Source organism: Arabidopsis lyrata (assembly GCF_000004255.2).
Source record: "Arabidopsis lyrata subsp. lyrata unplaced genomic scaffold ARALYscaffold_3, whole genome shotgun sequence".
Lineage (NCBI taxonomy): Eukaryota > Viridiplantae > Streptophyta > Magnoliopsida > Brassicales > Brassicaceae > Arabidopsis > Arabidopsis lyrata.
Window position 1 is genome coordinate 14,239,114 of NW_003302553.1, and position 23,500 is coordinate 14,262,613.

The 23,500-nt window shown below is 34.1% G+C and overlaps 3 protein-coding genes and 1 pseudogene across 4 annotated transcripts; all 4 read left to right on the forward strand.

Moving 5' to 3' along the window:
* The first annotated feature begins 483 nt into the window (after window positions 1-483).
* Window positions 484-1,998, forward strand: LOC9319772 (U4/U6 small nuclear ribonucleoprotein PRP4-like protein). The gene is given in 2 exon segments (XM_021033730.1): window positions 484-766; window positions 768-1,998. Coding segments are annotated over 2 exon segments (1,077 nt in total). The 5' UTR covers window positions 484-599; the 3' UTR covers window positions 1,678-1,998.
* Window positions 1,999-6,417: 4,419 nt separating this feature from the next.
* Window positions 6,418-9,591, forward strand: LOC9319773. 2 transcript variants are annotated; one of them, XM_021033695.1, is made up of 10 exons: window positions 6,418-6,767; window positions 7,111-7,264; window positions 7,609-7,783; window positions 8,003-8,118; window positions 8,221-8,280; window positions 8,402-8,540; window positions 8,643-8,709; window positions 8,866-8,888; window positions 8,977-9,042; window positions 9,314-9,437. In XM_021033695.1, exons 1-10 carry the CDS (start codon window positions 6,564-6,566, stop codon window positions 9,336-9,338), a joined length of 1,029 nt encoding a protein of 342 aa, XP_020889354.1. In that variant the 5' UTR covers window positions 6,418-6,563; the 3' UTR covers window positions 9,339-9,437. The 2 variants fall into 2 exon arrangements, with proteins under 2 accessions (XP_020889354.1, XP_020889353.1); XM_021033694.1 differs by having other exon boundaries at window positions 6,419-6,767; window positions 8,817-8,888; window positions 9,314-9,591.
* Window positions 9,592-14,678: 5,087 nt separating this feature from the next.
* On the forward strand, window positions 14,679-17,760 carry LOC9319774 (nucleobase-ascorbate transporter 1). The gene is made up of 13 exons (XM_021033348.1): window positions 14,679-14,833; window positions 15,149-15,246; window positions 15,342-15,518; window positions 15,600-15,700; window positions 15,773-15,848; window positions 15,940-15,999; window positions 16,085-16,272; window positions 16,353-16,449; window positions 16,541-16,627; window positions 16,725-16,783; window positions 16,861-16,952; window positions 17,049-17,126; window positions 17,212-17,760. The coding sequence occupies exons 1-13, from the start codon at window positions 14,758-14,760 to the stop codon at window positions 17,583-17,585; spliced, it is 1,563 nt and encodes a 520-aa protein (XP_020889007.1). The 5' UTR covers window positions 14,679-14,757; the 3' UTR covers window positions 17,586-17,760.
* A 3,358-nt stretch (window positions 17,761-21,118) lies between these two features.
* LOC9319775 lies at window positions 21,119-23,057 on the forward strand (annotated as a pseudogene).
* The last annotated feature ends 443 nt before the right edge of the window (window positions 23,058-23,500 follow it).

A 23,500-nucleotide genomic window follows, 5' to 3' on the forward strand; every position in this document is an offset into this window, starting at 1 on the left:
CTCTGTAGATGTATGATTTATGAAGAACTTTCTTTCGAAAACCTCTCTCTGATTTAGCTTCTCTTTGTTTCTGATGCAGAGTAAGGTTTGGGCTTTTTACTTGTTAATCAAGCTACTGTTTTATTTACATTATCATTAGTTTTCCTTTTTATTTGTATAATACATAAGTGTAATACATAACGTTGCAAAGAGATCCCAAATTATCTAGCCAATAAGATAGCTTTTTTTTTAAATCCAATTTTTCTATTTTTGTTTTAAAAATCTCACCTAATTATCCAATATTATCTCTTAAATCTCACCAAATAACAAACTAGTATTTCCTTTTCAAAAATGAAAATTCTAACAATTCCACCAAAAGTATCCTAAAAATTTACGTAACTTTCTCAAAATCCAAAATTTCCTAAATTCCACCAAATCTTCCCAAATCTTTAATTCAATACACCCCCTAAGTTTAGGAAGATTATGTCGATCTCTTTGCTTCGTTATAAATAAGTTGTCTCTAGAGCTTTGGTAAGCCAAAGCCAGTCGATCGTCCTCTAAGCCAAGAACCGGTCTTGTCACCAGCTTCTTCTAGAGATCTTGTGTCACAAGTTTAACAAATGTGTCAAACAAAGCTTAGAGAGACTAGAATAGAAATTGCCAAATATTCTATAAAGAGAGCTGCTCTAAGGATTCAGCGTGAAAAGCGTCGAATGGATGATCCAGATGAAGATATTAATGCTAAGACTAATTTGGCTTTAAAGCATGTTAAAGACATGGTTCTTGACTGGGGATGATCGTCCTCTTACTGGTTGCTCCTTGTCACGAGATGGAAAAATACTCGCAACATGTTCTCTTAGTGGGGTTACTAAATTGTGGGAGATGCCTCAAGTTACAAACAAGATTGATGTCTTGAAAGATCACAAAGAACATGCAACTGATGTAGTGTTCTCGCCTGTGGATTATGATTGTCTAGCAACTGCTTCTACTGATCGAACTGCGAAGTTGTGGAATATTGATGGAACACTCTTACAAACTTTTAAAGGTCATTTGGATCGGCTTGCACGCATTGCATTCCATCCATCGGGGAAATACCTAGGGACAACGAGTTTTGACAAAACATGGAGATTGTGGGATATAAATACAGGAATTGAGATTCTTTCGCAAGGAGGTCATAGTCGTAGTGTCTACGGAATTGCATTTCAACAAGATGGAGCATTAGTAGCTTCTTCGGGTTTTGATTCACTTGCACGAGTTTGGGATCTTCGTACTGGTAAGAGTATTCTTGTCTTCCAAGGACATATCAAACCGGTTCTCTCAGTGGATTTTTCTCCTAATGGCTACCATTTGGCATCTGGTGGTGTAGATAATCAATGCCGTATTTGGGATCTACGAATGAGAAAGTCGTTATACATTATACCAGCTCATGTGAACCTTGTTTCTCAAGTAAAGTATGAACCACAAGAAGGGTATTTCTTGGCTACTGCCTCATACGACATGAAAGTTAATATATGGTCAGGTAGAGATTTCTCGCTTGTTAAAAGCTTAGTAGGACATGAGTCCAAAGTCTCATCTCTAGATATCGCTCTAGATAGCTCGTGTATCGCAAGTGTTTCGCATGACCGCACCATCAAGCTTTGGACAAGCAGTGGGAATGATGAAGACAAAGGGAGAGAAACAATGGACATAGAGCTCTAGTTTCTTTTTTTATATTTGTGCGAGAAAAGTTAGTATACGGTTAAGCTTAAACTTCAGGTTTTTGTTTGTATTCCCTTTATTATATGAAGTTGATTGTTGCTCAAATAATCAAATTTGTTTTTCTACTAATCTTATGTAAACTTGCAAACTTTGCCAAGTAAAGGTAGGAAAAAATCAAAAGTAAATTAAAAAAAAAAAATCAAAGCGAAGTGTTTAAACCATAATCAAATCCAAATTTATTAATAAGCTAATTTATTTTTGTATTTTTCAATTTTAAGAAATCAAGATCAAAATTTAGTGTAATAAAACCCAGCATAACTAATTAAAATAGTAATTCTTGATTTGATTGTATTTCTATTTATATAATAAAAAGCTTTAAGCATATAACATCAATAGAATACTACTTGAATAAAAAAAAAATTCTATATATATATATATATATTTATTTATGGTATTGCTGCCAAAAAAAAAAAATATATATATGTTATTTCAAAAATAATTTAGATTGGAATCCAAAGCATAAACCAAATGAATCCAATCGAGTCAATGACTTCCTTTAGAGAGAAGATTTAGAACTATACCCTTTAATCCCAGATGATACTCACCAAAAATTAGGATATTCGAACCTCAATGTATTGCACATTCTAACATCATCATTATGTTTTCGAAACCAAAAGCTATTTTTGAGAGTATGAAAATTTGTGAAGACATACAACTTTAAGATTTTTTTTTTTTAATATAGATAATTATAAAATCTAATTCGTATTTTTTACACCTATTTTGAAAAATTATGTAGTTAAGAGACATTGCCATATCCGTCACAAATTGGTCGTAATCATCTTCAACATGTACAATGTACCTAGCCTTATTTGCTCTGAGCTGCAAAACTGAGTCAATAATTTCATAATAAATGGTATCTCCTATGTCAATTGCTTATATTTACCAAACTATCTAACCTCTTCAACAACTTGTCTCCTAATTCGCGCGTACAGCTGATCGAATAATTTTCTTGAGCATCCCTTCATTGTTCAAAATCTGTTCAGCATACTTGGTTTGAGATAGAAACAGACGTGAAAGATTAGTTTTTATCTTAAATTTGATTATCTTTGTAGGGTATTAGATCAACATAGGTATGAGGAGGATGTCGTCTATTGTACATAAAACACGAAAAAACCAAAGCAGCTTCGAACTTGAAAAACAAACAAACAAAAGCAAGTCGTCAAATACAAATTAACCAAAAACACACGAATCTTATAGAATATGCTGCATTATTACCTTAAGCGCAGGGATGTGACAACTTGGTTCAATGGAGGATCATATGAATCAAGGAAATTCTTGATAGCAACTGTACAAGCGAGATGTTGGTTGGGGTCATCTGATCGGATATGATGGAACAACGCTTGTAGCTACAATAATAATAAAAAAAAAATTAGATCTCTCCTTGATTTCAAGATAAAACAACATAGTGTTATGCCTCGCTTAACTATTTTTGAGGGTTTGAAAATTTGTCCAGACAAACACCTTTTAAATTTTTTTTTGTAGATAATTATAAAATCCAATTCTTATTTTTCACAGCTATTTTAAAAGATTTATAAAGATTTTAAAATTTTTTTATATAAATGATATTTTTGATAGAAACTTTTTTTTTAATAGATGTTATAAAAAAGCATTTCTCAAAAATTCCAAAAATAACTCAACTTCAAATTTTCATAAAATCAAAATAAACCATGATTGGTAACATTTTAAACTTAAGTATATAGTCAAACCTCTATAAATTAATAATGTTGAGACTATAATATTTTATTATTTTTATTAATTTATCGAGTATTAATTTATGGAGGTTCTACTGTATAACCTGACTGAAACATTTTCACTAACCACATCAAGTATAATTGTGCAGTCCATGCTTCTAAACAAATCTCGTACATGCTAAGAATGACTTAACCGGAACATATGGTCCTTCGGTATCCCGTAGTTGCTCGTTTAAAAGCCATCGAATATTATTTTCACGACAATAAAAAATAGGTAATTCTTTAACCACGAGCGGTAATAAACCTTCTAAAAGGATCCAAGACACATATGTGATGACTTTGACTGTGATTGATTGAGATGTAGATGAACTTAATTATTTAGCACAAAGAATTAAAAATATGTACAAACAATTAATTGATGTAGTATAACGTCAATTAATTAATTGTAACAATTAATAATGGAGTCTACTAGTCAACAAATAAACATTTAAATTGATGTAGATGAACCTAGGGATGAGAGCCGCGCAACGCGCGGGTAAGTTTTGGTCTTTGTATTGTTCTTTGATTTTTTGTTTAATTTTATAGGTGTATTGGTGCTTGTAATTGGTATTTGTTAAACTATATTTATATGTCACAATGTAGTCCTGTCAAAGCTTCTTGTTTTATTATGAAACTATCTAAATATGCTTTACTTTTGTTTAAATCTGTATGTTAAAATTTTAACGAAATTGTACCTGTTTAATAAAAAAGTTAAGGCATTTGTTTCTCAATTTTATTATTATAAATTTGTATTCCTAAACCCCAGTTTGGTGGTGAATATTAAACTTTAATATTCTCCACATTCCTTCCCATGTTTGTAGATAACGATACCGTTCTAATTTAACTCATTTCTTGGTTTATCCTCGACACCATTTCCAGATCCTTGACCATTCACACCATTTCCTTTTTTGATTACAGAAGTTGCTCTATCCATTCCTTTTGAAATGTATTTGAAGAGGTTCTTGATTGTGCTTGATTTGTTACACCATTCTATGTTGATATGAGCTTTGTACTTGGTCTGAATATGTAGATTGTGAGGAACCACAAATCGATTTTGAAGTACGCATAACACTTTAGTAGTGCAAAGGAAATCTGCATCCTGTGTCTTTTGAAAAGAGAAGTTGAACATTAGACTTTAATTAGAGTAGTTAATTGTTGTAGCAAACTTTTTGAAATATTTGGGATACCTATTCATCTGCTTTATATATAAATTTGTTATGCTGATTGTTGTACACCAATTCTTTTTTTAGTATTCCAGCCGATCTATCTGGTAGTGCAAAAGCTTCTCCGATTTTCATTCCCATCCTGCATTCATTAAGTATTTTAGAAGGAGTATTAGAATCTGTATTTATATCAATGAGTTAGTAGATGACGTATTGATAGCAATCTAACATTTCCTTAAACTCCTGGATTGGGTTAATGTTGGTGTCAAAAAAGAACCTTGATGTCATTAATGCCTAGTAGCATATCTTTTTAAAAAAATATTAGCTTTTATGATTATTTTTTTTTCTAAATTTAATCAATTGTTAATTGTCTAATTAGAAAAGGTTATATTTTAGTTTTTTATGTGGTAAACCTGAAATTTTAAAATAAAATTTTTTTATTTTCTTAAAATATTTTTTTGTCAATATTGACTTATATCTACCTTGATATTGACATAGATGGATATAAGAAAATATTGACAAAAAACAACTTTTATAAAAATCGAAATTTATTGTTGACCAGACATTGATAAAGATTACCATTGTGAATACTACATGGTAGTATGTGAAGTGGCATTGGTATCCTTTTTTTTTAATTGTGAACAAACAATTAAGTCTACAAAGTTTTTCTTAAACAATTACGAAGATGTAGAATCAAACTTTCATGCTAAATTTTTTGACAACAAAAAAAAAAAAAAAACTCTCATGCTCAATAAGATGCAGATAATACAATGCCACTTCACATAGAAAAAATTTGTAAATTCTTCTTAAATAAATAATAATCGATATTTGGCAGATTAGAGCATTTGTTTAAAATCTTTAACACAAAAAAAAAAGAAAATATTTTTTGTAAAATTCGATGTAAATCTTGCAGCATACAAACTCAAAAACCAATACACACTTTGTACTATTTTAGAAATTGCAAATTCTAAATTTACCTCATTTGATCCATATGGACAAAAAAAAGTCTTCATGAGTTGTTTTTCGGAATCATAGATATCCTCATCATAACAAATTTTCCACATATGCAAGATTTCGGTAGGTCTTTTTCTCTTTACCATTTTTGCAATAAAATTTACTCCAAATCGAGTAACAAACAATTTAGAGAGATGCACGAAAAACTAAAATCGAACATATATCTACTATAGATTCCTCTCAATGATATGAATGGCAAAAAAGATGGAGCTCACGAATCACGATCAATAGATTCCTCTGAGTGATATGAAGAATTGAACCCTTAAATCGCCAGTTATATATTTTCTTAAATTCTGTTGAACCAAACGATGTTATTTAGTATGTTTGATAAAAAACCATGACCAATACGATGTTGTTTGGTTTGTTGAATAAAAAAGTTTTAGACCAACGTCTTTCGATAATTGTTCTAATTAGCATTTAGTCAACAACTCAACACATATTAACATATTGACTTAATTACGGCATTTAGGTCAATACAATTTTGCTTGATTTTATTAGTTCATATAGGTACCAGCTTCTATATTGTAGTTGTAGATAATTATAAACTCCAATTCTTAATTTTCAAACTTATTTTAAAACATTTATAAAGATTTTAATGTTTTTTCTATAAAAATGATATTTTTGATAGAAACATTTTTTAAAATAGGTATTATAAAACAGTATTTCTCAGAAGTTCCAAAAATAACTCAACTTCAAATTTTCATAAAATCAAAATAAACCATGATTGGTAACATTTTGAACTTAAGTATAGGTCCACAATTAATTCATGTTAATAATCCAGCCTAATATTATTTACCCAAATTGAAGAGTCCGTTAACGTCGCGTTAAACGGCAAAAGTCAAAACAATCCATTTGAAGCGTCCTCTTTTGACTCTTCGTTATCTTTCCGTTTTGTCTGTTAGAAGCGGTTTTCGTAGCTATGGCTTCTTCGTCTCCGGAGACCAGAATCACCGACGAACACCTCGCCCTTGAGCTTACCGTTCGCGATCTAGAATCTCCGGCGTTAGAAGACGCCTCCTCCGCCCCTGAATCATCTTCCGACGAAATCATCCCTCTCCTGAATCAAAACCAAAGACCTAGAATCAACATCTTCTCCGCTTCCTACACTCGACACAAACCAAGAGTAAGAACAACTCCTCTGGTTTCAATGGCTATGATTCATGAACATTTCAGCTGAATTTCGATAATTCGTGAGTATGATTCAATTCGAAATTGTTTGCGACTGGAATAGTGATTGTGTTAATCGGTTTAGGTAATGGCTTTAATCGCTGCTAATTGTCTATAGTATGTTAATAATCGAGTGAAATTCGATAATTCGCGAGTATGATGCGATTGCTAGGGGCTTCAATTTCTGCTAATTATGTTGCTAGATTTGTAGAATTAGGTTATTGATAGGAACTGAGATCAGATTTTAGTATGAATGATTTGGATTTGATTTTGAATTGTGATGTATGTAATGTGTGTAGGAGCAAGTGATTAAAGTAACAGAAACTGAGATATCACCTGTAACTCAGTTTTCTTCATGGATTTGGAGTGGTTCTCGTTACTCTGGCTTACTGTGTATGGTGTTGTCATCGACACTGTATCTCATCATGGAGTTAGTTTCAGATACTTTTTCTGGTCAGTACTTCATTAGCTCTCCTATGGTATCTTGTGATTTTGTCCTTGTGCTTAAAAGATGATAAGTAGCTTTATGGGGATACTAGAAATGTTGAAATTATTTGTGCTTTGTCCTTTATTCACATGGTGGGAGAATCTATGTTGGATTTTTAGTTTCTGAAACAGTGGACTTATTTAAGAACTTGTCTTTTCTAGTTGTCATGGAATCTCTCTATAGATTAGTGCAAGTGCTAACCTTAATCCACGTCTTCCTTCAGCATTGTAGTCTTGCCTTGAGCTGGCATGTCTATTATCTAGTGTATTGATATATTTTTTTTCCTTCTAATTTGCGATGTTTATGACAGTTCAGCCGATTCCTTTGTTTGAGACCGCGTTCATGAGATGCACAATTATCTTGATACTGTCATACCTTTGGTTGAAAAGAATTGGACAACCAATATTTGGACCTGCGCATGCCAGGAAGCTTTTGGTTTCAAGAGCCCTTGTGGGTTACCTTTCATTGTTTAGTTTCATCTTTAGGTATTTACTTCTCACACTCTGCTCCATGTGTACGGATAACCTACTTTCAGTAGCTTCTTAGGAAGCAATTAATTTGTTAAATTTATTGAAAACCAATATATCAATGAACTGAAATTGTTATTAGAAACAGTGTCCATTCCCCACAAATCAATTTGTCATTGGTTGCAAAATAAGACTTCTAACACTGTATTTCACTGTTATTGACATTGTGAACCACAGCATTCAAATGTTACCGTTGTCCCAAGCTATTGTACTAAGCTTCTTGAATCCAATTATGGCTTCCATTGCAGCACGTGTTGTTATGCATGAGAAGTTGAAAATAACTGATATCGGAGGTACAGAACTTTTTCCCCTAGCTTGAACTCTCTGATATGCATTGTGAACTGACAACAAAGCAAGTCCATATATGATTATTTGTTTTTTGCGCTTTGGTCCAGGTCTTGCTTGCAGTTTCTTTGGCGTGCTTTTTATTTTTGGCCCAACACTTACTGTCCAAGGTACAGAAGTGAGTTAACAAAATAGTTCTCTATTTATTCTCTTAATAAAACTTCTCCTGACTGTCCTTTATGCATGAGGAAACGAAGATGTCATGTTGATTCATTCATCTTTTCTTGGCAGTTGGATCAGAAGGAACGAATGAAAATCTTAAAGGAAACCATCATATTTATGCATTCTGGTTGGGTTTATTTTCATCAATCACTGGAGGAATCACCTATTGTCTCATAAAGGCAGCTGCTAAAGCATCGGAACAGCCAGTGTGAGATTTAAAATTCAGATGTGTCATCAACCCACATGTCTTACTTCTTTAGCGAAAATTCTGTTGTTACGAAGAAGAAAAAAATGATGTGCATTTTCACAGGATTACTGTCTTCTCGTTTGGTTTGGTAGCTTGCCCCGCTGCAGCAATTTGCATGTTTTCCTTCGAGGTATGCTTTGTGTATATTCATCTACACCAATGTAGAATGCAGTCACTGATCTGTTGTTTGATCATTACTCAGACTCATGATCCATAACCTTGAATTTTCTCATACAGAGCTTCGTGCTGCCAGCTTTTGACACGCTTATAACCATGATTGTGCTAGGGTTGCTGGCGTTCTGCGCAGAGGTGAGGCATTTAATGAAGTTCTGTTTCTGCACATTTGTGTAGGCAACTCGCATAGTTAGACCGCTGAGAATATTTTTCCATTCTTAAGGTACTTTTGGCACGTGGTCTTCAGCTTGAGAAAATCAGCAAAGCTGCAAACATATTGTACATCGAGGTAGACTTCCACTTCCATGGAAGACAGGTTAAGGGTATATAGGGGCCTCAGCCTGGTTTTCAGTTCAAAGAAATCAAGTTAATTTTATCGGTTTACTTCCTTTTTACGGTTTGGATATACAATAAAATCAGTCTATATTGTTTAGTAGGTTCATTTCTTTCATTGATTTTTTGGTTTGGGTTTGCTTCAGATAAAAGACGGGTTGAACAGGATTTGAGCATAGTGATGAAGCAGAAAGACTTTGTTTTAATTTGTGTCTTTGTCCTATTAGGTGGTGTTATCGCAGTTATGGATAGTCAGCACGGGAAAAGCAGGATCGCCAGGTTTGTTTAGCCGGCTTGTTGGGTGTTTGCTCATTCTCATATCGGTAAGCTATACAGTTTACATGGGACCTGCCAAAGATACCGAGTCACAAATACCGTAGAAGTGTAATTCCATTCTTTTTCATTGGATTTGATATTTTTGACTATGCTTCTTGTTTGATGCAATGCAAACCAAATTTCACATTTTGAGTATAAAATTTCATTGATCTTCGTTTGCCAAACCAAATATGACAGCACTTTGTTTGTTGTGTTGAATAGTTTTGGGCATAATGTAGTATAGTTTATGCTGCTAACTAAAAATATTAGCTACATAAACCATATTATATGTTTTGTAGTCTTTTTAGTTGTTGTTACTCAAAACACTTTCACTCCAAGAGAATCGAATTTGTTGTAATTTTGTATTCACGAAACATTGTAGATAAATTACAAGGTCATGTGGCTCAGATTCCATTTAGTTGTACCAATAAAAAAAAAGAATTAAAACTCACTTCTTACTTAGTGGTTTTCGATAAAATATGAAGATTGGAAGCATCTATTCCCTCTAAAAGAAAACATTTGTTGGAATCTTTTCAATGCAAAAACAGTCGGTGGCCGCAAAAAGGACCGACGGGCTGGAATAAAAAGTTTTTATGCTTCCCTAATATTATATTTTTTTATTATACATATTTATAAATAAGGCTGATGAAAGTTTAAAGAGAAACTGATTATGAAATTGTCTGCTCAAGTTTGCTTCGTCGTATGGCCGAAGTTGTTAGTCTATTTCACCCTACGCATTGTTCTTCACTCTTTATTTGTTTCTTACAATTCACGTGAAAGTTTAATGTTAAAATATGCTTTTCGTTTGTTAATAATGTTTGAAATGTATTACACGAGGGAAAATGGTCTATTCTTTCACAAACTATTGCCAACGTGAAGAAATTAATTAATTAAGAGTAGCTAACTAAAGTTACTAAACCTTACGACTACAATATAGAAGCTGGTACCTATATAAACTAATAAAATCAAGCAAAATTGTATTGACATAAATGCCGTATTAAGTCAATATGTTAATATGTGTTGAGTTGGTCTAAAACGTTTTTATTCAACAAACCAAACAACATCAAACACACTAAATAACACCGTTTAGCTCAACAGAATTTAAGAAAATATATAACCAGCGATTTAAGGGTTCAATTCTTCATGTCATCGAAAGGAATCTATTGACCGTGATTCGTGAGCTCCATCTTCGCTGTCAAAGATCTATAGTAGATATATGTTCGATTTTAGTTTTTCATGCATCTCTCTAAATTGTTTGTTACTCGATTTTGAATAAAATTTATTGCAAGAATGGTAAAGAGAAAAAAACCTACCGAAATCTTGCATATGTGGTAAATTTGTTGTGATGAGGATATCTATGATTCCAAAAAAAAAAACTCATGAAGACTTTTTATTGTCCACATGGATCAAATGAGGTAAATTTAGAATTTGAAATTTCTAAAATGGTACAAATTGTGTAATTGGTTTTTGAGTTTGTATGGTGCACGATATTAAATCAATTTTTTTTTTAAAAAAAAATTTTGTTCAAGATTTTAAACAAATGCTCTAATCTGCCAAAAATCGATTCTTATTTATTTAAGAAGAATTTACAAATTTTTTCTATGTGAAATGGCATTGTATTATCTGCATGTTATTGAGGATGAGAGTTTTTTTTTTTTGTCAAAAAGTTGAGCATAAGAGTTTGATTCTACTTCTTCGTAATTGTTTAAGAAAAACTTTGTAGACTTAATTGTTTGTTCACAAAAAAAAAAAAAGGATTTACAATATTCATAATCATGTTTTACTCAAACTACTCTCTATTTTAAATTACCAAAACAAGAAAACAAACGCAATCTCTTTCTCCCTGAGAGGTTTTGGGACAACATTAAATGCATTCTTTATTCTTGTTATGTTTTCTGGTAGATAAATTTATCGTATCGCTTATCACAATTAAGGAAGATAACACGTGCTCCCACACAAAAGACAGAAAAACCATATGCATGCCGAATGATATTTTTTTTTTTGGTAGGATGGAGTCCCCCTACAATTTATTGAAACATAACTAAAAGAAAATTACACACGAACATAACGTGGGCGCATGCACCCGATCGCATCGTCATAAACAATAGAGTCCACCACATCCGGTTTAGACTCAAGCATATGAAAACCTAAAGGAAGAGAAAACGCATAGTTAGCTAACCCGTCCGCGAGACGGTTAGCCTCCCTATACACGTGAGAAACGCGGACTATTCAGTCACGCGACAGAAAGCCATAGCACAAACGCACTAGGAATGACAAAGGATGAGAATCATTAATCCCTGTCTTGAGAAATCCCACCACAATCTCCGAGTCCACCTCCAACTCAACCCGTGTAATCCGCTTCTCCCAAGCTATATAGAGACCATAGTACACGCCCCATAACTCCGCCAACGGGGCTGAGCATACACCTATATTCAGAGCAAAACCACCACGCCAACTCCCATCTCCGTCTCGCAATACACCTCCCGCTGTCGCCAAGCTGGGGTTGCCACGGGAAGCGCCGTCCGTGTTCAACTTAATCCAGCTTTCCCCTGGCGGTAACCATCTAATCATTCTTTCCTCTCTCCCGGCCCGCCGTGACTGATCTTGCAACATCACATGTGCCTTGGTCACTTCTTTTGTCCGATCTTTGAGGAATTGAACTCTATCTCTACACTTCCAGTCTGTCCCAAACACATTCCCGCAGCCGAATGATATTTATGGTTGCGAATTTCAACTATTTAATTATGGCTCTTTTTACTATAAAGAGAGACTGAGATATTTAACCAAAATTATAGATATCGAAAAGCATGCTTTAAGACTGAAGAGTAGATTTTCATGCAATCTATGACATTAATTAACTCATATACATTAATTATGGCTCTTATAATGGTGTTTAGTTTTCAAAGCCAACCGTTGATAACACCACATTTAAAACATAAATTAGTTTTTGCAAATAAAATTGAACTAGTGCATTGAACATTTACACTCAAGACCATTTGGTCATCATCCACTTGTTTAATTAACTTTCATTCTGTTAAAATTCGATTATGATAAAAAGAAAATACGATTATGATAAAAAAAAAATTATTAGGATTTACTCCGAAAGCATCTGAAATGTATCGATGTGATTAGTAAAAGGATATGAACAAAAGAAGTATACGATAAATTTTTTCGTAAGTAAGAATTTTTTTTTATATAACGAAGAGTCTTAAGTGTGTAGTACATGTGATTAACCAATTAACCTAATTTCTAGACTAGTCATTTTATGCATGTGAATAACCAGATAATACGTTCAATTATTTCAGAATAATATAGAAATTATAATAAAATATTTTGAAGTAATATCACTTTAAAAAAATGTGGTAGATTTTGTGTAAAATAAAATTTAGAATTTACATTTATTAGATTAACTGAATTTACATTTTCAATTAATTCAATTCATTAGATTAAATGAATCTAAAATACTAAACATACTATATCATCATTTTAGGGCTCCGGAGATTTTACTTGGATCAACCAATTATGCTCCCGAGATCGACATATGGTATGCGGGTTGCATATTTGGTCAACTCTTAAATCAAGGAAGAAGAATCTTGCTCGGGGAGAACAAGCATGATCAGATCGAGAAAATTTACAAACTCTGCGGAACTCCTAGTGAAGAATCGTGGCTGGGTGTTTCTACATACTTCTACTTTGACTTGGTGTACAAGTTTTCGGTGTGACACCAAACCCTACTCATATGCTTGATAAAGTTATATATTAGTTAACTATATACTAATGGAAAAAAAACAAGATAAATAAGTTCATCTACATATGAATCAATCACATATGTGTCTTGAATCCTTTTAGGATGTTTATTACCGATTGTGGTTAAAGGATTGGCCTATTTTTCCATTGTCGTAAAAATAATATTTACTGGCTTTTAAACGAGCAACTACGATATACCGAAGGACCATATATTTCGGTTAAATCATTTTTAGCTTGTACGAGATTTGTTTAGAAACAGGGACTCCACAGTTACTCGAGTGGTTAGTGAAAATGTTTCAGTCAGGTTAATTCTTTTGATAATGATGTAGTTTATCGATGATTATGCGTTAATCTACCACCAATATACATTAGCAAATCCATGTTTTCACCACCGATGTGCAACAGTGGCGCACATAGGTTTAGACTGTTGTATCAGTTTTCAATACTTCAATAAATTACATTAACGTAAAAACTCTTACAAATTTACTGGCTCGATAAAATCCATTTTGACAAGCCATTTTTCAACTTCACGGTCGATGAGTACATCAGCAGCTTGATCTTTGCGAGAATCTGGCGGTTTGTTGAACTTTCGCACAATCTTGACTTTGATCTTCGGGTCAAGACTAGATGGAACAAAGGAGTTCAAATAGCCTACCACCGCAATCACATTTACTAGCCCGAGGTAATTTTCAAAAAACGAAGAAATACCTCGTCTGAGAAAAATCCAAAAGGAACTGTTCTGTTTTCAAGGTCCAACCAAATATCAACAAGTATATCGTTCTTCTCTACGAGACTAAAAACATCAACATTTCCTACAAACACAATTGTCGAAAGTTTTCTACCATCTTTAGTTCTTATCGACTTTAATACAATTTCATAATCGGATAAAAGACAAAATTTAACTATCTTCTTATGATCAAATATATTTTATTATTCGATTTTGTTTAAAAAACTACTTTTTTATTTTTTACAAAAATAAATGTATGTTAAAAAATAATAGTATTTTTACTTGCCGTAAAAAAAAAAGGTATTTCTACTCAGAGGAATAGAATGAGTAAATGTAAATAAAATCTGAAACTTAAAAGTATGTAAAATAGTAAATAAATAAGTCCAAATATTTACAATAAAGATGAAAACAAGTTGGAGAAGATTCTGATTTTGCATTTAAGATCTCTCATGCAACAACAAAATAATTTTTTTTTAAAAAAAGAGAAAAAACCTGAGAACTAATTGACTCCGTTTAGATGGACCCCACCTTCGAAAGATTTAATTGGTAGATAGACGAACGAATCAGGGGCAAATCCGTAAAATAACACAACAATTAATTCAAAAAAAAATAAGGAAAGAGAAAGAAACTCATCAACGCCACGCCAGAAGGAAGAAGAAGAGAGAGAAGAAGTTTCAGAGAAGCTTTTAAATTCGCAGAGTGACATTTTCTTTGCATATTCCCTTTTTTTTTATTTTTATTTTTTTCCTTTTTTCTTTTTTCTCACTACTTTATATCTCTCTACTTTAACTTTTTTTTTTTTTTTGGGTTCTCTTCATCGTCCTCTTCGTCTTCTTCCTCTGTGTTTGTTCATCAGAAAAGGAGATTTTGTTTTGTTCTCCAATGGCGGAGATTAGTCATCCTCCAATGGAACAGCTTCAAGACCTTGAATATTGCATCGACTCTAATCCTCCTTGGCGTACTCTTATCCTCTCTCTCTATTCGACGTTTCAACTATATAATATATAATATATGTTTGTTTTGTGCAATGGAATATAATATATGTTTGTTTATGTTACTAATGACCACATGATCCCATTAATTTATTCCTAATTAAGTTTTTTGTGGGCCTTTTCATGGAGTTTGATTTGCTTTTCTTTAAATTGCAAAATTAGCTATGGCTATAGCTTTTTTTTTGCTGATTTTTGTCTATTTTTGAGCATATATGGATATAATTGAGCCTCTTGGTGATGCCAATTTGAATGAATGAATTAACTAATTTGTTTGTTTGCAGCTGAAACGGTGTTACTAGCATTCCAAAACTACATTCTAATGCTTGGAACAAGTGCTTTTATACCCGCATTGCTCGTCCCTGCTATGGGTGGCTCTGATGTAAGCCTACAATATCTGTCTCACTCTTTTACTCAGTTGCATTGTCTTTGAGGGTTTCCAATGTTTGAATGTGTGTAACCTTTGTGTCGAAAAAGGGGGACAGGGCGCGGGTTATACAGACTTTACTCTTTGTAGCTGGTATCAAAACACTTCTTCAAGCTCTTTTTGGTACGAGGTTGCCTGCTGTTGTTGGAGGCTCTTTTGCTTATGTTGTCCCTATTGCTTACATTATAAATGATTCTTCTTTGCAAAAGATTTCCAATGACCATGAGGTAAAAAGACTAATGAGATGCTATGTGACAATATCGTTTTGTTTTTGTATGTGTATCAACAATGTAGTTATGTTCTTGCAGAGATTTATTCATACGATGCGAGCTATACAAGGGGCGTTGATCGTTGCATCGAGCATACAGATTATTCTTGGTTACAGCCAAGTATGGGGACTTTTCTCAAGGTATATCATACTTTCTTTTGCTTTGTTTTTGAAAGACACATTCATTGCCTTAATTATGGTTTCCAATTTCAGGTTTTTCAGTCCTCTAGGAATGGCACCGGTTGTTGGATTAGTAGGTCTCGGGATGTTTCAGCGAGGAGTTCCTCAGGTAACTCATACAAAACCCACTTCACACCACTGAATTTGCTTTAAACATCAACAAAACTATCTCTTTTAAACTTGATTCTCTTTCTTTCCAGCTTGGGAACTGCATTGAGATTGGACTACCGATGCTATTGCTTGTCATCGGACTAACCCAAGTAAGAGCTTTGTGTTGTTTAGACTTTCTTTGCTTGCTCTCCAAGTTGTCTCTCTCTTGCTTATGTTACTTTTTCTTCTTGGCAGTATCTAAAACATGTCAGACCATTTAAAGATGTCCCAATCTTTGAAAGATTTCCGATATTGATCTGTGTAGCAATTGTTTGGATCTACGCCGTAATTCTGACTGCAAGTGGAGCTTACAGAGGCAAACCATCACTCACACAGCATAGTTGTCGAACAGACAAAGCAAATCTTATATCCACAGCTCCATGGTATTGAACAGCTCAGTATCCTCGTGTATTGTAGTTAGTTACATTGTCTATATCTCATTGCGCTTATAATCTATCATCAGGGTCAAGTTTCCATACCCACTCCAATGGGGGCCTCCAACATTTTCAGTAGGCCATTCGTTTGCTATGATGTCTGCAGTTCTTGTATCCATGATCGAGGTAAAGAAGCAGCGTCGTTAGATTTATTCCAAGTAAACTTAACTTTGATTTTGTTAGTGGATGAAATGAAATGGTTAAATGGGTTGTGTAGTCAACTGGAGCTTACATGGCGGCTTCAAGATTAGCCATAGCTACGCCGCCTCCTGCTTATGTATTGAGTAGAGGCATTGGATGGCAGGTGCGATTCAATAGTTTAATGAAAGACATTCAAATAAATATCACACCTTCTTATGTACCTTATATCTGTTCTGCAATGTTTCTTCTTATAAATTCAGGGCATTGGTGTGTTGCTTGATGGTCTATTCGGAACAGGCACAGGTTCTACTGTTCTAGTGTAAGTAAAGTAACATCTTGGAAGCTACTGGTCAATAATTGCACACTCTGTAATAAAGGTGTCAAATGTGTTTGCAGGGAGAATGTTGGACTTCTTGGGTTAACAAGAGTTGGTAGCCGTCGTGTTGTTCAAGTATCTGCAGGCTTCATGATTCTATTCTCAATATTTGGTATATTATAACATAACTCAATACTTCTAGGCTTGACCATTTTGTTGTTTTATCACCTCCTGTGATTCTAAACGTTTAGTTGTTTGTTTTGATCAGGCAAATTCGGAGCTGTTTTTGCATCAATACCAGTCCCGATATACGCAGCATTGCACTGCATCCTTTTTGGCCTTGTTGGTAAGACAAACCATCACAAAAGATACATAGACAAAATATCGTCATATGAAAAACATTTCATTACATTCTGTGGTCTTTCTTGCAGCTGCGGTTGGTCTCTCATTTCTTCAGTTCACAAACATGAACTCAATGAGAAACTTAATGATCACCGGTCTTTCGCTTTTTCTCGGAATCTCCATACCGCAGTTCTTCGTTCAGTACTGGGACGCTAGACATTACGGGCTAGTACACACAAACGCAGGATGGTTCAACGCTTTCTTGAACACAATATTCATGTCACCAGCAACAGTTGGTCTAATCATTGCGGTATTCATGGACAACACAATGGAAGTAGAGAGATCAAAGAAAGACAGAGGCATGCCTTGGTGGGTCAAGTTTAGAACTTTCAGAGGTGATAATCGTAATGAAGAGTTCTACACTTTGCCTTTTAACCTCAACAGATTCTTCCCTCCTACGTAGTAACCTTAATTAATACACTTTTATTGATTTATGATTATTCTTTTTTGGTTAGTGGTCTCTAATTTATGACCCTCGTTGGAAGTAGTTTTTTACTTCAACAATTTCATCTCTTTTTTTTTTCTGTAGATTCAATAAAGATCACATTACATTAATAATTTTTAGTCTTTTTCAATAATCTGTTATTGTAAGAGCAAATCTTGATTATAAATGTTATTAATCTTAATCGTTACAGTCATTACAAGGTCTTCACTGTGTTCCAACATCTGTCTTAATTATTACAGACATTAACAGTTTTGCTATATAATCATTGGTTCAAAACATATCTCTAAACTTGGTAGATATATTAAATTTAAAAATTTAAAAATCGTGATTATAAGAACTGAAATTGAACAAATTTGACTTAGTGATTTGGGAAACCTCAGGAAGCCAGCGTTTTTCTCGTCAAAGAATAAACTCAGACGGTAATTCCATAGTTTAGCAATAATCATCATCGGTAATCATCCCAATAATCAAGTCAAAATTAGGTTTAAATAAAACAATTTTTAGACAAAAAAAAAGTAATGTAATCGCCAAAATGGCTCCGTAGATCGTATAAAATCAAGATCCACAGGTTCCTATCAGTAAGCGAAACACGTACATTTGTTTATGTCCAATGTAGCATCGAGGATCATTGCCCTTAAGCTACCGTCGACGTGGCATCGGACAATTTTCATAAAAAAAAAAAAAAAAACCCTCAGCGAACCCTTGTCAAATCAACCACACAACGGACACAGAACGGTGGGAAGTACGGTAAAGACCCGGCCGAGGAGTCAGTACCCGACCGTAAACGGATCCGGGTATGGATCTGGATACGAGTCGGGTCAGACTGATCGGGGGATGGGAAACTTCACCGGATGCATCGTCGTTCAGTCCGTTGTTGTGTAAAGTGTCATACGGCACTTCCTATCTATGGGATTGCTTCTTCATCGGGAATTAAAAATCAAAATCAAAATTTGTAACCAAAAAAAAGACACAATACGATTTTAAAGAAATTGAGAATCGGTAAACTAAGAGGATTTGTGTGAAAATTAGGTCGAATAAGATAGAAAAAGTGGGTGATGATATGTGAGAGAGAAGAGAATCTTAATTTATATAGATCGTATGAGGCGGCATAACTTAAACCCTAATCTCTTCAAGTAAACCCTAACCGTTTTGATTGGGTTAACATATGGCCCATTAGTGGCCCATATGTATGTGGGCTGAATAAAAAAAAAATGATCGGGCTAGTATAAAAATCAAACCTAACGAGTTATTGGAGTTGACATTGATGTGTAAGAGGAAGTAACAAAATATAAAAAAAGGCTTCTATTGATATGAAGGAAAACAGTTAAAATCAACCTCAACTATATTTATACGGTCTTGTTCAATAATTTTGTTTCTATGCAGTTATCAATCCGAACCCACATAAATTTCAAATAACAACTTATATAACCGTTAACCAAAGAGATGGTGCCAAACCTCTTTTTGTTTTTTTTTTTGATAAATTTTTGCATTAATTTAAAAGTGGCAATCAGGCCAAAGTTTTACAAAAGCTCATTATATTTTGAAGAAACTTATTCTATAATTTTGTTGAGCCCAAATGAAGTAGAAGTCCATGATTGGAGTAGCCCACTATGTTGGGGAAGCCAAATTATATTTAAAAAGTAGGTGATCCTAATTAGTAATTATATATAAAAATTAATTGAAGTTAGATAAACAAATATTAAAATTAAAATATTTAATTTGTATTAATAAAAAAACTAGGGTTTTATGCAAAAAAAAAACCTCCAACTCACCAATTTTTGCAACTTAACTCTGTACTTCAAAAATGCAGAATAACCTTTACCTAAAAAAATTTTTAATTACAAAACACAAACAAAGACCAAAAAACACTTCCCTAACCCTAATATTTACGACTTTCTCTTTTTTTTTCTCAGCCTAATTCAAAAGCGTCGGAGAGAGACTTGAATTGAAATCGGGACACCGACAAAGGCTCGATTCCGCCGCAAATTGAGTTCCGCCGCTGATTCGAAGATAACAGCCGCAAACGCCGCCGATTAGAGAAGCAGCCATTGACGACGGTGCTCTTTTGTTCGAGGAGAACAGTAGCAGTCGCCGCCGATTTTGGAAGCAACCATTGACGACGATGCTCTTTCTCTGGGGAACCCGCTGCCAATTTCTCTGGTTCTTCTACTTCCCGGCATCTTCGTCTACTTCCTTATCTTCCCGTCATCTCCGGCGTTTCCCCTAAACCCTAATCTTTGGTTGCCACCGCCGCTTGAGTCTCTCTGTATCTGCTTTGCGACGTCCTCTTTCTCTAATCTTCTGTGCATTCGATTTGTCGGTGTAATCAGAGCTACTGGCCATCACTGTTAGCGTTCTTCCTCCATCGACGAAGTCTTCATTCTCAATTGACAATTGGTTAGTTTAATTTTCACTCATAGTGTTGAATTTTTGAAATTTTCACTCAGAATTTCTCCTAGTCAGTATGACCTTTTCTCTAAGCATCATTGAGTCAATCACTGAGTTATGTGGTTTGGTATTCTCTGTTGATATGACAGTTGCAATTTTCTCTCTGGCCCTTTTGTTTTTATGGTCTAACAAGCTTCTACTGCTTCTCGTTTCTTATATCTATTTCTATCCAACCTTGTAATTATTGTACTGAAAGCTGTTTCATACTCTTGTTACTGAACCCGGTCCACGACCTGTATATCTCATCTGTTTCTTTCCATTGTTTCATATTGAATCAAAAAGGCTATTTACTTTATGTCATACACGTTTACTCACAGTTTTTGAGGTTTGTTTGTTTCCTCCTAGGTTTTAGTATTTCTGTTATGTGACATTTAAGATTGTGTGTTGGATCTTTGACTTAGGGGACATTGGGTTGAAGCAACCTTTGTTGGACATCCTGTTCTTGAGGATGCTTCTGAGTTCAATCTTGTATGCGTTTTCTTCTTTTTCTTTTTGAATTACCTCAGTTTCTATGATACAATCGGATTCCTTATTGAAATGGTGCTCTTTTCTGCCACAGGTAAGGACGTGCAAGCCTCAGGAACTGAAACTTGAAGGCTTGAGTTTTAGCGAACACTCAATACCTTTTGGTAATGTGAAGTTTATCTAAGTGATTAACCTTTTTACAAATTGAATAGCTACTTTTGTTGATTTCCCATTGTTCTTTTGCTGCATTGCATAAATTTTCATAAAACAAGACTCAACTGTCATTTCTATTCATTAGTTTCTAACAGTTTTGTCCCATTTTAGAGAGTAAGTGACATATTTTTTCGATTAATTCATTAGTGTCCATCTTTTTTGTCCCAATTTAGAGAATAGGTTCTCTTAGAAAATCTGGATTAATTCATTAGTTAGTAACAGATTATCTGATTCTATTATTCTTTTATATGCTGCTTTAAGATTTTTAGGGTTTAAATTTGGACTGTGAATTGCAGTTTTGATTGGTTACTCATTTGTTGTTGCACTTACTTCCCATTAGTATCTAACGTGTTTTGGTTTATTAAAACTGACATGATTCTTGGATCTCTTAAAGCTGAGAGGAGGGTTGGTTCATCTATGTTTGCTTGTTGTAGGAAATATTAGTTGCTTTGTTGTTTGAGACTTCTAGGCTGGTGATCTTTACTAGTTAATTGTAAATTCTCTATTGGAGAAGCCTTGTCTGTTGTTATTATGTTTATTAATATGTCTTTGTCTGCACTACTTGTGTTTTTGCTTGCTTTGTTCATCTAAAGGGACCTCTAATCTGAATAAATTACTCTTGATTTCTTTTTTTCCTGTAGGAATTGAATGAATAAGGGCTGAGTTGCTAAATAGGATCCCGAATCTGAAACAGGTTTTAACACTTTATTCTCTTTTGGTATTAATTTGTTTTGCATCAGATTTGTTTTAAATTGTTTAGTAATAGGATTGTATTAGTCCTCTTATATGCTGATTTATTATTTTGATAATCTTCAGGAATGGCGTCTTCGAGTAATGTCTTCAAATATCCTCCTCGTCTATATGCAGAAGGAAAATCACCTTTGCAACATAGAAGCATGAACCACAATTGTTATCTGTCCAAGATTGGTCAAATCAGAGAAGGATTAGGTATTGATGTGTGGGATGGATTGGAGAAATCATCACTAGGTGTGTTTATCAAGCTAGCTGAACTAGAGTACACATGGGCTGCCAAGAAAGTACATCTATTCCTCACAAATCAGTTGAAAGTGGATAACTTTCATGAGATATGGTCTATGATTGATGGTAGACCAGTCCGGTTCTCCTTAAATGAGTTTGCTGCTATAACAGGACTGAATTGCGATCCATTTGACCCGTCGGAAAAGTTTGAAGCTGATCACCGTGAGCTATGGGGGGCAATGAAAGTACCAATCTCAGAAGGTCCAAAGTTCAATGAGTTGCGAACTGTGATGGATCTTAGCAAGGCATGTGACTTAAAGGAGAGGATGATGGTGGGTAGGTTGTGTTTATTATCAGTGGCAATACATGGAGTACACCACGGATCTAGATTTCCTTTGTCTAGTGCTATAAGAGTTCTTGATCCAGTGAGTTTTGAGAAATATCCGTGGGGACGAGTGGCTTTTGAATGTCTACTTAAATCGGTTAAGACAGTTGACTTTAACAAAGATGGTTATGTTATTAAAGGATGCGTTCACGCTTTGCTTATGTGGGTGTATGAGAGTTTCCCTGGATTAGGAGAGGGTTATGGGTTGAGAAGGCCTATCTTGACTGGTATCCACTTCTTGATTGGCAGTCAACTCGGAAGAATATCGACCTAACAGAATTCATTAAAAACGAGAAGAAGCTGCATGGGCAGGTTAGTTTTTGATCTTTTAAATGTTGTGTCTTTATGTATCAAAGCAGTAACTTCTTTATGTGTCTTTTTCATGTACTTTCTCTATAATGTGAAATTTAGAATATGATTTTATTGAAGTGTTATGACTGTTTTACACAAACTTAAGGTGCAGTCTTATTTTTTTTTTAAGTGTCATGGCAACACTAACCTATTAATTTAAGCTGCAGTTTTTATTTCATTGGTGGTGCTGTTTTATTTAACATTTTGTATGTTGTATATAGGTGCGTGTAAGACACATGATTCCTGTAACTGAAGAAAACATGTACCCTCAATGGAGTAATGCGGAGGAGGATAAGGATCCAGCACTAGACAACTTGATAAAAGACATCATCCATAATCGATTGGCTTTAGATGCTTGGAAAGGTGTGCTAGCTTTTGGTGTGTCTAAGAACAAACGCAAAGTAAAAGCTACTGTTGATGAAGAAGGTAGTATCACACGGAAGGGGAAAAAGATCAAAAAGGCTGAATTTTCTGGCGAAGAAAGAGTCAAAATTCAAAAAGAAGACGAGAAGATAGTCTCAGAAGATATACAAGTTATGTTTTCATGCCTATTCCTGATTAGTTGTGTTTTATAGTAATGTACTTATTGTGCTTCAACTTTTTTTTTTTAAAATCTGAATATCTTACTGATTGTAGGTTGATAAGGATGACAAGAAAGGCTTCTCTGATATTTTATTGATGATGGAAAAAATGAATGGGAGTATTGTAGACAAGGGTAAGAATCTGAGTAGTAGGATCGATGACTTGGAGAATACCTTTGACTCACGGATTGTAGCTATCAAGAGCAGATGAAAAGAATATGGAAGATTCATAATCTTTCAAACGTTTCATGACAAACATAATCTATCAAAATTTAACCAAAGTATTATATGAAAAAGATAAAGAATTCAACTGTAGACTTGCACCACAATAACTAGTCAATGACGAAAAAAGAAATTAAACTTGAAGATTACAAGTCTTACGATTATGACCAACTTGATTGCAATTGCCACAAGTGTATAATTTTCTTGGCTTTTTCTTTTCCATAGCAATC